At 40.5% G+C, this 15,975-nt stretch overlaps 1 protein-coding gene across 5 annotated transcripts; it reads left to right on the forward strand.

Moving 5' to 3' along the window:
- The first annotated feature begins 6,583 nt into the window (after window positions 1-6,583).
- C6h14orf28 (similar to human chromosome 14 open reading frame 28) lies at window positions 6,584-15,137 on the forward strand. Of its 5 annotated transcripts, none has more exons than XR_005505516.2 (6): window positions 6,584-6,833; window positions 8,942-9,042; window positions 9,468-9,992; window positions 11,352-11,441; window positions 12,338-12,398; window positions 12,526-12,660. XR_005505516.2 is itself a non-coding variant. In XM_039112242.2 (6 exons), the coding sequence occupies exons 1-6, from the start codon at window positions 6,738-6,740 to the stop codon at window positions 13,501-13,503; spliced, it is 1,131 nt and encodes a 376-aa protein (XP_038968170.1). In that variant the 5' UTR covers window positions 6,584-6,737; the 3' UTR covers window positions 13,504-15,137. The 5 variants fall into 5 exon arrangements, 4 of the variants coding, with proteins under 4 accessions (XP_038968170.1, XP_038968172.1, NP_001101495.1 ...); XM_039112242.2 differs by lacking the exon at window positions 12,338-12,398 and adding an exon at window positions 13,320-15,137; XM_039112244.2 differs by lacking the exon at window positions 12,338-12,398 and adding an exon at window positions 11,713-11,801.
- Window positions 15,138-15,975: the final 838 nt, after the last annotated feature.

A 15,975-nucleotide genomic window follows, 5' to 3' on the forward strand; every position in this document is an offset into this window, starting at 1 on the left:
TAAGGTTTGATTAGCTCCTCCTACTTTTCTAGAGGACTGAGGTCTCTAAGAAAAATGTAAATAATATTTAACGCCTAATGCCACTCTTTGGGTCATTTGTGAAGGAGAGTTTTTTGTTTGTTTGTTTGTTTGTTTTTGTTTTGTTTTTGTTTTGTTTTTTGTTACTCTGTAGCAACTGAGGCAATCCAAAGTCAATGACAGTTTATTTCAGAAAACAATCTTTGCTGCTTCTGTAGCTTTTTCGGTTCTGGTGGGGGAAGCCCCTATGCACCCTGTGAACGCTTCTATTTGTAGCAATAGGAGCTTCAAGTTTCTGGGGACTGAGATGGGAGTGAGTGAAATCTGTCACTGTGGAATGCTTAAAGACTCTGGGAACTAAGTTGAACTATATTTTATACTTGGAGATAAACTTGTGACAAGTGATGGGAGGTTATGACACAAAGAAAAGTGTTTATGTGTCAGGTTGAAAGGGTGGTGAGTTTTGACAGTTTTAATTATCAACTTAATACAACCCAGAACCGTGGAGGGGGAGATTCTCAATAAGGGACTAAATCAGATTGGCTTGTGGGCATGTCTACTGGGGACTGTTTGGATTGCTTCAGTTAATGTGGAAAGACGGAGCCCCAAAGTCAGCAGCATCAGTCCCTGTTTGGGAGCAGGAGCTGTATAAGAGAAAATAATCATGTGTGAATTTCCTCTGTCTCAGTTGACTGTGGGTGTGCTGGGATGCCTATCTCAAGCTCCGGCTGCTGCTCCTGCTGTGACTTCCCCACATGGATGCACTGTAACCCGGAACTGTGACTCCAAATAAACCTCTCCTCCCTGGGTTGCTTTGTCAGGATATTTTATCACAGCCACAAAATCAAAAGTAGGGCAGAAACCAAGGCCATTTTGAGCAGCGACTGCCTCAGCGAACTTGTGAAGAGCTTTCCTACATGCTAGCGGGCTGGAGTCCACACATTTTTACATAACAGACGTTGAATAATTCAGGAAGACAAATGGATCCTGACCCTAAAGCATCTGCTTGGCAAGCAGAAATAGCCAACTGAAAGAATGAAGCTCCTTGCTGTAACTATTATTCTGATAACACTAACTAATCTTCTCTGGTATAGAAGCAAGAACGAATGCAGTTACATTCATTCCTGGGAGTCACAAATAGATTACAGGAGTTCTCAGAAGTGTGTTGTGATGATCAAATCTCAGGAAAAGAAGACAGGCAAAATACATTTCAATGATAGCTTTGTTCGTAGAAACAGCCAGGAGAGATCATTAAAATAGTGTGTATGCTTTGGCTCAAAAATAAAACAAAAATTTAATTAGTGAGACAAATAAACGTTGTGACACAGTAAATTCATCTTCATAATAAGACAAAATTTGATGAGGCAGCAGTGACTAGATAGCTCATCTTCTATCTGGATCATAGGAGGTAAAGGAGAGATTAAACATGCAGATACATGTATGTACTCACAGAGAGATGAGAGTTCCAGAGAGAATGTTTTATTGTTTTACAGCATTGAGGGAAGGGAGCTAATTATTCTGGTAGCTATTTCCTTGGAACATTCTCTTCAGAAAGAGCAAATGCTGATGAGATCCAGACAGCTTATGAAACTTACTAAGTTCAGGAAACTCTTGAAAGTTCCAAGGTTCACAAGCCATTCTCCAAGGTTATACACAGTAGTAAACAGTAGTAAGCAGTTGCTGGAGAGAGGAGACACTGACAGACAGAGCTGCATATAGGGAGCTCCATGGATACAGCTTTTGTGACCCATGTCCCACACTGGATTGGTCTTCTCAGTGATGCAGCTGCCTGAGTCAATCCATACCCACACTCCTGAAAGCAACCCCAATAAATCCACCAATTTACTAAGTTAGGTTTGGGTGGAATTATGATTTTTGGTTTGTGGCTACCTGGGGTGGGCAGACATCTGTTTTCCTGGAAAGTTATACAACAGTATATATGAAAAGACCACACACATTTGTGATGTTATATTCAACCTCTTGAATTAATAAACCTTTGGACCAGCCGAAGAGTCAAAAGTGTTGTGAGATATGAAGGAATTTTTTAATTGGATATTTTATTTATTTACATTTCAAATATTATTCCCTTTCCTGGTTTCTCCTCCAGAAACCCATTATCCTATCCCCTTTCCCCTGCATCTATGAGGGTGCTCCCCCCACCCAGTCACCCATTTCTGCCTCCCTGCCCTGGCATTCCCCTACACTGGGGCATCCAGCCTTCCCAGGACTAAGGGCCTCTCCTCCCATTGATGTCCAACAAGGCCATCCTCTGCTACATATGCGGCTGGAGCCATGGGTCCCTCCATGTGTACTCTTTGGTTCCTGGTTTAGTCCCTGGGAGCTCAGGGGGGTGGGGCCTGTTGGTTGATATTGTTGTTCTTCCTATGGGGTTACAAACCCCTTCAGCTCCTTCAGTCATTTCTCTAATTCCTCCATTTGGGTCCCTGTGCTCAGTCCAATGGCTGAGAGCATCCGCCCCTATATTTGTGAGGCTCTGGCAGAGCCTCTCAGGAGACAGCTATATCAGGATCCTGTCAGCAAGTACTTTTTGGCATCCACAGTAGTGTCTGGGTTTGGTGTCTGTATATGGGATGGATCCAGACATAGAGTCATGGGCCCTCTATTAGCTACATCATTCAGACAGACACACTACCAGTCTAATTAGTGTCTAGTGTAAGGCTTGAGGCTGGGACTATTGAAAGCTGAACAGCTAATGCCACTTAGTAAAATGGTCCTCACGTCAAAAGGGAGCTGAGGAGACAAGAGTCGTGTAATGTGTGCTTTAGTTTAAAGCAGGAACACTAGGAAAAATTAATGAGGATTATAAATGATTGAAATTATCCCACTTTAAAAAGAACCTGAATATGAGTTTTCATATCAAGCAAACAAGGGCCTCTCAATGAGTTGGCTGTTATCATTACTATTATTCATTACTGAATTCTGATTTTTTTTATTATGATGAAATGTTTCACGGTCTAGTCATTCAAGACCCAAGAATTTAGGGTGCCTGGCACAAATACTCACTGTCACTGAAGGTCAAACGGGGACAGGGCTTCCAAGTTCATTGTGTCATACCAATGAAGGTGAAAGACACAGACATTCCTGGGAGTACACAAAATGAAGGGAGCTTTAGTAAGGAGAATTACAGAAAAGTGAGAAATGGCGGGAAGGTAAGAAGAAAAGTTAATAGAGACTCCCCCATAGTAGAATGGCTTTAAATGCAAAAAAACAAAACAAAACAAAACAAACAAAAAAAACCCCACCAAACTCCCCTTTCCATGGTTCTTCTAATGATTAAGGCAGAAACGAAATAAAGGTTAGGGTAACTGGTACGAGACTGGTTAACTCTCTGGATTGTCATGGGGTAAGCCCATGGAGGACCCACATGTTCTTTATGTGTTCTCTTGGCCCAACCAGGAAGATAATCGCCTGCTATTCATGTGCTGCCTGCCCAGTCAGGAGAGGCTGATGTCTCCTCAGTCCACTTCTGATGTGTGTTTTATTAGCTGCTGTTCTTGACCGTCTGCTCTCTGGTGTGGTGTTGCCACTGTGAACTTCGGTAGTTGTCTTGTCATTAATTAGACCACTTCCCCCTTGTTTGCACATTCCCCTGGCCACTATGCAACTTTCCCTTGGTAGCACAAAGTTAACTCTATCACAGCCAACGAGATGTTGCTGCAGTTTTTGCTTTTCTCACATTTGGCTCCCTGTCAGTGAAGCCCTGTCTTGGGTGATCTCCTAAGTGAAGCTTCACGTTACAGCTACAATTTAGCCTGCTACAGTTGGTTACCTAACCAGAAGCAAGAGTACATGGAAGGACAATCAATAGCACCTTATAGATACTATCATAGATACTGTATTTCCTGGGCTTTGGGAGGCTGATTGGGGGTGAACAGGTAGGCAGCCTGGGGACACTAGCCTAGAGACTTGTCTCTCTCTTCTTGTCTGTCTCGCTTGACATTCGTACCCAACGCTAAGCCCTCATGTCCATCTGCTTCTGTGCTCCATAGTTTGTCATCCTAACCTTTCATCTCCCCTTAACCCTAAAGTCCGTCCTTACTGGGACACATGTGAGGTGCGGGGAGTTTTAACCATGGGTCCTTTTCCCTCACTTTACTGACGACTGAGAGCTAGTTCCTCTGTCACTCCCATCCTCTAGATTCCGACCTGCCTACATTTTGGGGGGGGGGTTGTATTTATTCTTTTTTTTTTCCTTTATTAACTTGAGTATTTCTTATTTACATTTTGATTGTTATTCCCTTTCCCGGTTTCCGGGCCAACATCCCCCTAATCCCTCCCCCTCCCCTTCTCTATTGGTGTTCCCCTCCCCATCCTCCCCCCATTGCCGCCCTCCCCCCAACAGTCTAGTTCACTGGGGGTTCAGTCTTGGCAGGACCCAGGGCTTCCCCTTCCACTGGTGCTCTTACTAGGATATTCATTGCTACCTATGAGGTCAGAGTCCAGGGTCAGTCCATGTATAGTCTTTAGGTAGTGGCTTAGTCCCTGGAAGCTCTGGTTGGTTGCCTGCCTACATTTTTAACATGTAACAATTCATAAAACTGTCACGACCACCCCTTGGAAGAATTCTAAAGGTATCAAATACTGCTGAGCATATGGAGCAAGCAGAGCCTTCATGATGGGAATGTACAGTCCCACACCCACTTTGGAAGATAATCTAGCATTTTTTTAAAAAGTTAAACATGCATCTCCCGTATGATCCGGTCCTTGTACTTCAGTCATTCACACAAAAGCAAAGGCAATGTGTGTATGCGCAGACTTGCTTCCACAAAACATCGTCATTGGAGCTCTCTTGAAAAGTGGTTACGACTAGTTGCACTCTAATTGTCCAGAAACTGGTGACTAGAAAAGAAACTGCAGCTCATCCACACAGCGAAGTCCATTTAGCAATAAAAGGGAAACTACTGTACAGAGAGCTGAATACCCAATGCATGGAAGAGAACAAACAAAAGGGCACCTCCTAGACTGTCCTGATGTAACCCCTGAGAAGATGGAGATGAATACATACTAAAACACAACAATGGTTGCTTGGGTATGGGGACAGGAAGGAAGAATCTATAAAGGAGTACAAGGATACTTGAGAGTGAAGCACGTGTTCACACACATACACACACGTCAAAACTCAACAAATGATGCACTTTAAATATGGTCCACATGCCAGTTACACCTCAAGAATGCTGCATACTTTAATGATACGTCCTGCTGCTCTTCTCCACCCTCGACCCCCTACGTCTGCTTTCAAGAGAACAATGAACTGCTTACTGTAAAGTGAACTTGATATCTTGGAGAGATTGTGAATTAAATACACGATCGGCATTTACAAATATTCTAAAGGAGTGCTCTTTTACCAAGGTTTGTAAGTTTAGCATCTTGTGAACCTTTTCAACACAATAATTTGTCTAACCTATCATAGTATCAGTAATTCTCATCTGTAAAACGCAGCAAGAATCTACAGAAGCCAGAAAATTAAAAAGAATGCCTTGTAGTTAGAATTCTTTGGATATCTTTTTCCTCTCTCTGCTTAGAGAACTATGTTTCCTCTCACCCTTACCTGCACCCAAGCTTTTTTGCCAGCCTGCATACCTCCATCTAGAGAGATTTGTGTATAAAGTCCTCCTACAGCCTTGCATAAACATTGTATCGTTCAAGAAGGTCCCATACGAGAAGGCGTCCACCTTCCTTAAGCTCAGCCTGTGAAAATGCCCATCTAATGACCTGGCGATCAGCGCTTCGCATCTGCCCTCCTGGATTAGGGAATCCAGACCCCTATACAGTCTTTATTCAAAGATTGAATGGTACTCTCATCATCTCCAGTTCTGCCTGAGAGTAGAGGTAGTGTTTCTGAGGAGTATTCTCCAGGTACAGAGCTACACAGGGCTTTAATTCTTTGGAAATTAAAAAGTTACTAATGAAATGAATTGTGAGTAAAGCCACAAATTCTTGAGCATCTGTCACTTGCTGTGTAGAACCTTATCTCTAACTTTTTGAACACTACAATGGTGCTTAAGCTATCTACGTATTAATAGCGTTCCCTTCCACTGCAAAATATGCTATGGCTAATCTTAAACAGTATTTAAGATGGCAATTCAATTTTTTTCATAGATACTTATTTCAAATACATATACATATACAAATGATTATTCTCCCATAGTCATAAGATGCTAAGAAAAATACATGTATGCTTTCTCTTTCTGAATTAAGGATTCCAAAGACCTAGAATCAAACTAAAATCAATACTGGTCCAAAATGGGTACTAACTTCAAAAGGCCAAGCAGTTCCAGCCCAGACAGCTGCGGCTCAGGCAAAACCCAGCCCATTTCCGGCTACCCCACCCACCTTGTCACGCTGGGACCCCGCCCCTCTCGTCAGGACCCGCCCTCCTACACCTGATCCTGTCTCCGATTGGGCAAGTCTGAAGACTGTACACACACCCGACACGCGCACGCTGGGCGGGGCCTTCGCGCCTGCGTAGCCTCGCGGCCGGCGGCTGGCCTGGCCGGGCTGGGGGGAGGGGGCGGCCCGCGGAATCCTGCTCCGTAACAAGCGACGCGCCGCGCCCCGCGGTCCCGGCTGCGTGGGCCGCTCGGGTGGGGCTGGGCGCTGCGGCTGCGGTGGCTCCCGCCGCGGCGGGCGCGATGGAGGCCGTGCCGGAGCCCCGCACGCTTGCCGGGGCCGGCCAAGGCAGCCGGAGGAGCTGGTAGATGCGGCGGCCGCGGCGGCGGCGGCCCGGGCTCTCCATGAGCGAGCGGCGGCGGCGACGGGTGCGGCGGCACCGGCGGTCTTCGGTCCCGCGGGAGGTAGGCGCAGAGGACCCGCCTGCGGCCCGGAGGCCTGGCTGCCACGGCGGGAGGGTGGGCGTGGCCGCGCGGGCATGGACTACCCCCACTCCCACCCCCACCCCCGGACAGCAAGTCCCGCGCCCCTCGGTAGTGCGGTGTTCGGTTCCCGCGACAGGTGGTCCAGTCCTCTGGGGAATGCAGTGTGACCCCCCTGGGTATGACAGCTCGGGAAAAGGGGGTCCTGTTAGCGGAGAAACTGAGGTTGGGGAGTTTCCCAGGCTCAGTCCACCTGAAGGCGCTGGGATGGAGGCAGGTAAGAACCAGCCCAGTTCATCCATCAGTGACTACGTACCAAAAACTCCGAGCTGTTTGAGCTATTTCATTAAAGCTCTTTGCTCCATCTCTCCCTTTTCTTTCCTTCTTTAGTTTTATTTGTTTAAGTATTACTGCAATTTACATTTGAACAACTGACCAACTTTTTGCTAGAATTTTAAGTGTTCCCAAGAGCTTCCAGCCTTGCCTCTAAAGTTAGGTTTGTGCCTTATATATCATGCGGTCTAAATGGTGCAGATTATAATCATTGCTTTTCAGAGCTCTGGTTACCATTCATTTGACCACATCCAAGAGGTAGAAAGAGATCTACATTAGAATAAAAAATATAATCTGCAATTTTAGTTTCAACAGAAACGCTAAGGATTTAGGCTTCCTTTCCCAGTATAATATTTAGGAATCCAAAGTCAAGCATCTAAACCTTGCTACAGAAATTCTTTAAAATTCAAGAGATAAAATTCAGATCGCAAAAAGTTTTTATCATTTTAAAAAAATACTTGAATGTCTTAGGTTTTTTTTTTAACTCTAAATGAAACTGATCAGTTTATCTTAAGAAACTTGTTTCCTCATGTTTCCAGATTTGTCACACTGCTATTTCAAAGTGATTGATGAGAGCCAATGTTAACAGTCTCTAAACACCCGGGATTCTAACCAAATATAGTACTACATAATTTAGAATGCAGTATCTTGTCTCAAGTAGGAAGCAGTGAACATGTGTTTAATGCACAACGGAATTTGCTACCACAGAATAGTTTTGAACTTAATTTTGGACGTAAAACTCAGGTTTAGAGTTGGGTTTGTGTTAGCTTTAGGAATATGTGATATTTGAAAAGAAAAGGTAGTCCAAGTGAGAGACTGACTTAAGCCATTTCTTTCTCTGGTTTTTGTCACTCAGATAAATGCCCTTAAACACCTCTGGAAGTAACACTAGAAAGCAGTGTTGTTATATATAGTTTTTTTTCCCAAATAAAGCCAGGCTATTTTTACAAAACAATTTCAACAGGGACTGTTTTTTCTTTAATTGCTTATGTAACATACATAGGATGCAAACACCCTTATTAAAATAGTGTCAGTGACTCTAAAGACAGTGTTTGGCTGTCCTCAAGGTTAGGAGAAGGAGAGGAGGCAGTTTAAAGGGGAAGGACACTCCATTTTATTCCTAGAACAGGCAGAGGGAAGAATCGGGATAGTAAGTTCTGGGAGTTTCATAACGTGGCCTCTCTAGTTAAAATGCAGATCAGCACAATTCTAGGCTGCAAATAAATATCCCCAAGGGAATAGCAATGCCAACTGTGCTACTGTTTGAAGTGCTGTTACTCCTCTTGTTGTCTAAATGCCAGATTATCCTTCATCTACAGCAACAGATCATTTTGTACTCGTTTTATAGTATAGATAACACTTTGCAGTATCATTAATATAAAAACCACGAGATGCTCTTCTGTACTTGAAAACATTTGAGCGTGCCATTTCAATTTCTTAAGTGGAACTGCCTGTATAAACAAGGAACGGGAGCACAGCTTTTAATTGGGGAGGTAGAAAGAGTCTACATTAGAATAAAAAATATACTCTGTAATTTTAGTCTTTATTAGCACATGTTAACTTTAAAAAGTAGTGTTTCTCTCACATTTTCATAAGTTTATACCTTCTAGTAACTTTATTTTCATTTATTATAAGGTTTTCCTATATCACATAATAATTATAAATATAATTAATACAAAGGTCCATCTGATGATTATTCTAAATCTTAAAAAGAGATTTGGCTTTTTTTAAACATTCGTTTAATTTTGTGTATTCAGGTATTTTACCTGTGTATGGGCATGTGCACAGTGTATATGCCTTGTGCTCCCAGAGGCAAGAAGAGGGCACTGGATTCCTGGAACTGGAGTTACAGGCAGTGGTAAGCCTCCACGTGGGTGCTAAGAACCGAACCTAAGTCGTCTTGCAAAAACAGCAAGTGCTCTTAACTACTTACCCATCTCTCTGCCCCCCGTATCTATTAAAACTAGTAAAAAGCCTAAGTATCAAAGCTTACTTCTTTAAATTTTTTTGTTTTGTGTGTGTATATTCATCTGTCCATGGCCGTACATAATACAGCATGGATGTGGAGATCAGAGGGGAACTTTGTGGAGTCAATTCTTTCTTTCCACCCTTCTGTAGGTTCCTGGGATCAATGCATATTGCCCCACACCCTCAAATGCATTAAATTGCTGTTGTTTTCATATTGGGAAGCCTTCTAATAATGTAATTTGACTGTAAGTGAAGTCATTTTTATTTTAAAGAATCTCATTTCTATATGTTTTCTTTTTCACTTTCAAAATTCAGGATGAAGACACTGTTTGAAGAGATCAAAGCATCAATTAAAAATAACTATAACCAAGATCGATCATTTTGGAGGCCTGTTCTTCCTTGGGGAGGAGTTTTTACTATCAAAGCTGGCCGCAAAGCAGTATCCTGTACACCCCTCTATGTTGAGATCAGACTGAAAAATACCTGCACCATAGATGGATTCTTGATGTTACTGTATGTCATTCTTAATGAGAACGACAACTTCCCCAGGGAACTCTCTCTGCATTTTGGCAGGGAGTTTGTCGACTGTTTTCTTTATTTAATGGACACCTACAGTTTTACAACTGTGAAGCTGCTTTGGATTTGGGACAAGATGGAAAAACAGCAATACAAATCTGAAGTTCATAAAGCTTCCTTAGTAATTGATTTGTTTGGGAACGAGCATGATAATTTTACCAAAAATCTTGAAAATCTTATGTCTACCATTCAAGAGAGTTACTGTTCTAACTGGCGCTGCCCTACCCGAGTGCAGGAAGATCAGCAGCGCACAATTAGTATAAAGTAAGTTGTCTCAACTCTGTTCTGTCACATTTACTTTTAAAGGGGCTTTGCCTAACTATAATGCATCTACATACAAAACTACCCAGTAATTTCTTAGTAGCAAAGAAATAAATTATTCAATATGCAAAGTGAATCGTTCTTGGTCCTAGCTTACTAGGTTCTTTATGGCAAAGATTTACCCTCTCAAAGGGCACTTTAATGTTTTGAGTGTTTTATCTTTTAAATGGTCCTGTCAGGAAGAATACTTCTACATGAATAAGAAAACTTTAAAAGTACTGTTTTGTGGCAAGGCCCGGGGCATATTTATAGACAGAAACTCCAAGTTTGGCTTCTCATATCTGGAAAGGCTGTCTCTGAGAACAGTTAACACTGAGTGGAGGCAGCTGAGTGACTTTGACTTTCAGAGAGAGAACAGACTTCTAGGATAGTAGAAGATGGGAGAGAATCCAAACTGAGAAGACCTGCTGGAATGTTGATGGCAGACCTTAAAGTCTTGGGGTCCTGCTAGGGAAGAGGGTTGATACTGGGGGAAGACAAACAAATCCAGACGTTGTCAGAGGTGAATTTGGCTCTAGTCAGGAAAATAAACAGCTTAATAGACTCGAAATGTACCTTGTTCATACACACGTGCCATCTGTTTTTCTGTATTGCTGATAAGATGGTGTCAATTTGAAGTCCTATCAGGAAATGTTTCTCTGTCGTAATAGACTGAAGCGTTTCATAATCTTTTAGCATCTTGTCAATCTATAAATTTTTATAAGTATAATTCTGTGCTAATACTGTTTTGTATTTCTCCCACTTAAAAGACTTTTCATCTTACTCTAGAACTTTTTTAAGGTCATTTTTTTCCTAGTCTTTTATTTAAAGCAGGCTCTGAAGTTTGTAGAGCAAGCATTTCTAACAGATAAGGCAACTAGCACAAGTCCCCGTTGCTAGAGGAGTGGTTAGTCTACTCATCAGCTGCTGTCTGGATTCTCCGTCCAACTCTCCTCATCTGCTGAGGCACTTTCCCCTTTAAACCCACAGTAGCAGCAACAGCATACATGAGGACATAGGCTTTATCCATGCAGTATTTATTTAGTTGAGCCGCTTCTATAGTATTTGCCTAAAACAAGGTTGGTCAGGTATGCCCTTGCATGGCTATAATGCCAACATGCAGAGAGTTGAGGCAGAAGGATAACTGTGACTTTGAGGCTGTCTTGGGCTATAGGAGTGAGATCCTATCTTAAATCAAACAGCCAAAAATCCCGAAGACAGCAGAGGTTGTATGCTAGTTCTGCTCCTACTGCATTGACCTCTACAGTGGACTGTAGTGAACTGTTAAAAGCCATCCTTACTTGCATTTTGCTATTATTATAGTCCTCCCCAAGAAATTCCTCATGGAAACTTGATACGACTGGCTGTGGATGAGTTATTCTGTTCCAAGATTGAACTTTGTGAAGAGCGTGGGTGAGTGCATGATATACATTTGAAATAAAAGTATTTCTGTTGCGTTAATGAAGGAATCTAGGCTGATAAGCTCTTTGAAGCTATTACAAATCTGAAATAGCAATGCTTAAATATTTAGGTAGCCTGACAGTTTTCAGTGCTCCTGGTATAGTTTAGTTTGTCATCATATGTTGTGTTTTGTTATTAGATATAAAATATATAAAGTATGTTACTATTGCCAGGTGAAGAATACAAGCAAATACCTTTTCTCTTTTTCCTCATTGCTGAGTAGGTACAATAAAACCTCGGTTAACCGGAACCCAGCTAATCAGGACCCTCAATTAAATGGACTTTTTTCTGCATTCCTCATTTAGGATAAAGGTAAAAAACTTAACACAGTTAAAAAGAAATCAAGAGGGGCATAAACATTCATTCCAATCTTTTAGAAATTTCTAAGTTCACATTATTTTGTGCATTAGGAGTTAATATTTTGAAGAATGGTTTTATAAAACCATAGAAGATCTTGATCATAAAAGAAGGAAAGATAAAAGATACATATGTTAAAGACTCTTTAGAAAAAAAAAAGAGCCTAAATAGTTCAGCAACACATAGTGAAGTAAATGACTCTGGTTAACTTGGTATAGTTAATAATGTTTTTCAATCAGAGGACTGTGCTCTGAGCATTCCGGTTAATCGAGATTTTACTGTAAAGTTGCATTTGATCTATATGCTTAATACTTAGAGGTGGGGGGAAGAATTCAGTTCATGTTAATAAAGATCCTAAAGAGGAGGCATTTTCCCTCAGTCATTATTGGATCCACCTTGGAGAAAACTGTATGCATAAATGGAAGCTATTTGATGGTTCAACAGATTCATGCTTTTATAACAATATAAATATAAACAATCAACTTTTCCAGGAATTATTAAAGTATCACTTGCAGTATAGAGAACCCTGTAAACCAGAACTAGGAAAATAAGGTAATAAAACAGTCATTCCATTACCCATTATAATAGTATACCTCTGCTTACTAGAAATTATATCCAGAAGTGTTGAGAAGCAGTTTGTCCCATGTGTAATAATGTTCATGCCCAATTTTCATTTTAGGTGTGGTGGCTTAAGAGAATTTTCCCAACGAGTTTTCTGCCACGGGGCACCCCCTTTTGTTGTGTTAAATATGCAGCATTGGAAATCTGAAGATCTGGCATACGTACCCTATTATTTGGATTTATCTGATCACAAGTAGGTAGTAGATAGTTTTTGTTTATTTGCTTGATTTACAAAACTAGAGAAAAAAACTAGTTCACCATGATTTTTACTAGCCATTAAGATACTGTTACCTGAACATGGTGGCATAGACCTTGAACCCCAGCACTCTGGACTCAGAGACAGGAGGATTCTTGTGAGTGTAAGGCCAACCCATTGTACTAGAGAGTTCTGGACCAGACAGAGCTACACAGTGAAACCCTACGAAACAAACAAACAAACAAAAAAAAAACCAAAAAAACAAAAAAACAAAAAAAAAACCCTGAAGGCCTTTTAGATTTCTGGATTCTGCCTGGGATCAGAGTCCACTATGAAGAGGTGTGATAGCACAGGTGAAATGATCAGTGACTTGATTGTAGAACAGGACTGTGTTCAAACCCTAATCCAGCCTTTAACAGGACCTATTTACTAGCATACATATCAGTTAAATGGTGGTATATATTGTAAAAATAAATATTTTTTTTTAAAAAAAAGACTTTATTGGGGTTGGGGATTTAGCTCAGTGGTAGAGCGCTTGCCTAGCAAGCACATGGCCCTGGGTTCGGTCCCCAACTCCGGAAAAAAAAAGAAAAAAAAAGGCTTTATCATAAAAATGAAATCTAATCATTCTGTTCTATGCTGTCGTATATTTGCAGATATTTGCTGGAAGGTGCCACTTTATTTAACAAAGAGGAACACCATTACTCTGCAGCTTTCCAGATCGACGGACATTGGATGCACTATGATGGCCTCAGAAATGTGAATTTAATTTTGTTAAATAAACCCCCAGAGTTTCTCCTCTTGTCATCATTGGTTTATATTCGAGCAACAGAGAAATAAATATAGACTGATGCTGAATTAAATTGTTCTCCCGCCTGCCCGTGCTCCCCAGAGGAAGGGCTCTTGTTCTGTATATACTTGGTATCCAAGGAGACAGTTCAACTATACTAGTTTCAGAGATGGATTTTTCATTGTTTTGCCCCAGGTAAATGTTTTATATGGACGATCTATGCAAAAATGTATTTTTAAAGTATTTTCTGGGTTATTTTTATACAAGCATATGTTAAGTTCAAATAAAATGTATCTCGTGGCCTTTGTACTTTTTATTTATATATACCTCAACAGTTTTTTACACTTCTATCCTTAAATCCAAGAAAATACTTTGTCATTTGAATTCTAAATTTCCCTTTTTAGATACAGGAGTGAAACCTAGGGTAAAGTCACTATTTTGGTTATCTGACTTTCTTTGCCTTACCTTCAAAGTGCACTGCATTGGATCTAGTAGGATTTGAATGGATGGCTTAGCTTACCAATTGCTTAGTTTGTTTTACCCCTTGCTAATTTCCTTGGGGCAATTTTTAAAAATATATGCTTTTGTTGTTGTTGTAGATTAAACCATTTCTTTGTAGTAGCAAGTTACCGTAACTGTTTGCCAAAGTGTAAACCCACCAGCACATTTCAGGCATTAGCTAAGCTTCAAACTTTAGTTATGTAAGCATTACAAATAAATTATAACAGTTGTAAATATCTCATTAAATTAATGAAAATTCTCCATTAAGTTATTTTACAAGCAAGGCAACTATCAAACATTAGGCCACTGGATGTTAGTGTGGGACTAACAATAAAAAGGTATTACATGTTTAGGGGGGGAAATAGGGTATCTACTGATACTACTAGTTCAGTGTTTTAGTGGCACAGAGGAAAAATATTTTTTAAAAAATTACTAACATCTGGTTCCCTTGAAACTGCTTACTGACACCAGGAGGCTTGGGTTTGTAATGCCACAGGTGCAAAGTCAAAACATTTGAATTTCATGTTTTGTTGTAAATAACATAATGTCACTCATCTTTTTGCCATTTAAAGGGAAAATATTTTTAGGGAGAATACTTGATTAACTATCATTAATTTTAGTGTTTACAGTAAGATAACATTATGTGTGGGGTTGAGATTGGGTGCAGTATATTTGAAGACAGCAGACTTCACTGCCGAATACCAGACTGCTAAGGGTTCGTTCTGATCTTCCCGTGCTGTGGTGCCCTGTTCAGACAACTTGCTATAAGGACAGCAGCTGAGGATGTAAACTTGCTGACATTATCTCACTTTCAGTAAATATTAGGAAAATTATTTTTAATAGAAGATAAGAATGGTAGTATTTTTGTAAATCCCCCGGGGTTTATTTAAATAGTCCCCCAAATATAGTAAATGGGATTTGATTTACAGCAAGCTTTTCTAATAACAGTGTTTTGCATGAATCAAACTCTATAGAACTCAAATATTAGTGTCTACATACAAAATGGTATGGCTATATTATTGACTAGTTACTCTTAATACAGATTCTTCAGGGAGTTGCACTTTATTTGGGATATTAGTTTATTGTAAACCGACTTACCTACCTCACAGGGTTGTTGTGAGGGTTAAGATGTTAAAATTTTGACTACCTTGAACATGCTAATAAAACATTTCTACCTCTTGTATATAGGCAATCTCCCAGATTCTGTTTTACAATTTAAAACATTATTTAGATAGTCATATTGCTAAACAAAGCCAGTTGTGGCTCATCCCTATGTGTGGTGGGGTTTAATTATGACTTCTGGACTCTGAGAAGTTGGGGCTGAAGAACAGGTCATCTGTTGTTACCTTGCTCGCTGGCTTCTAGAAAAGAAATTCCCCCCAACCTGACAAACTGTAGGTAAAGTCGAATATAAAATAGCATATGTATAGAAGGTGGTGGTGGTGGTGGTGGTGGAGGGGCATTTTCTTTATAAAGCAAAACACCCTTTGAAAATCAACCTGAAGAAAGGGGGTCAGAAGAAAGGGAATAATATCTCCTTAATCAAAGTATCACAAACTACTACCATATTTTATGTGTCAAGGAAGTAATTTTATAGAGTTGGCTATGCTTGGGTGTGGATTAATGTGAGTGGTTTTACCCTCAACTTATGCCAATCTTATACTTATTTTTTTCAAAGTGGTTTGTATGCATGTGTGTGTGTACGTATTAGCTTGTGTGCAGGTATAGAAAAGTAAGATTGTGTGTGTATGTGTTAGCTTGTGTTTGTGCATGCAAGTTAAATTGTGTGCAGTGTGTGTGTATGTGTGTGTGTGTGTGCGCTTGTGTGTATGTATATTTGCATGTGTGTTTGTGTATGTTTGTGTGCAGTACAGAAAAGGTAGAAACCTGCTTATACACTTGGCTGTAGCTTTATTTTTTAACTTGGAATTTTTCATTTTAAGTGTATAAGGCAATCTATAAAATACATGAAAAGGAAAGTTTATCATTTCTAAGTGCCGTGATGATTATTTTACATGGTA

Source organism: Rattus norvegicus, chromosome 6, assembly GCF_036323735.1.
Source record: "Rattus norvegicus strain BN/NHsdMcwi chromosome 6, GRCr8, whole genome shotgun sequence".
Lineage (NCBI taxonomy): Eukaryota > Metazoa > Chordata > Mammalia > Rodentia > Muridae > Rattus > Rattus norvegicus.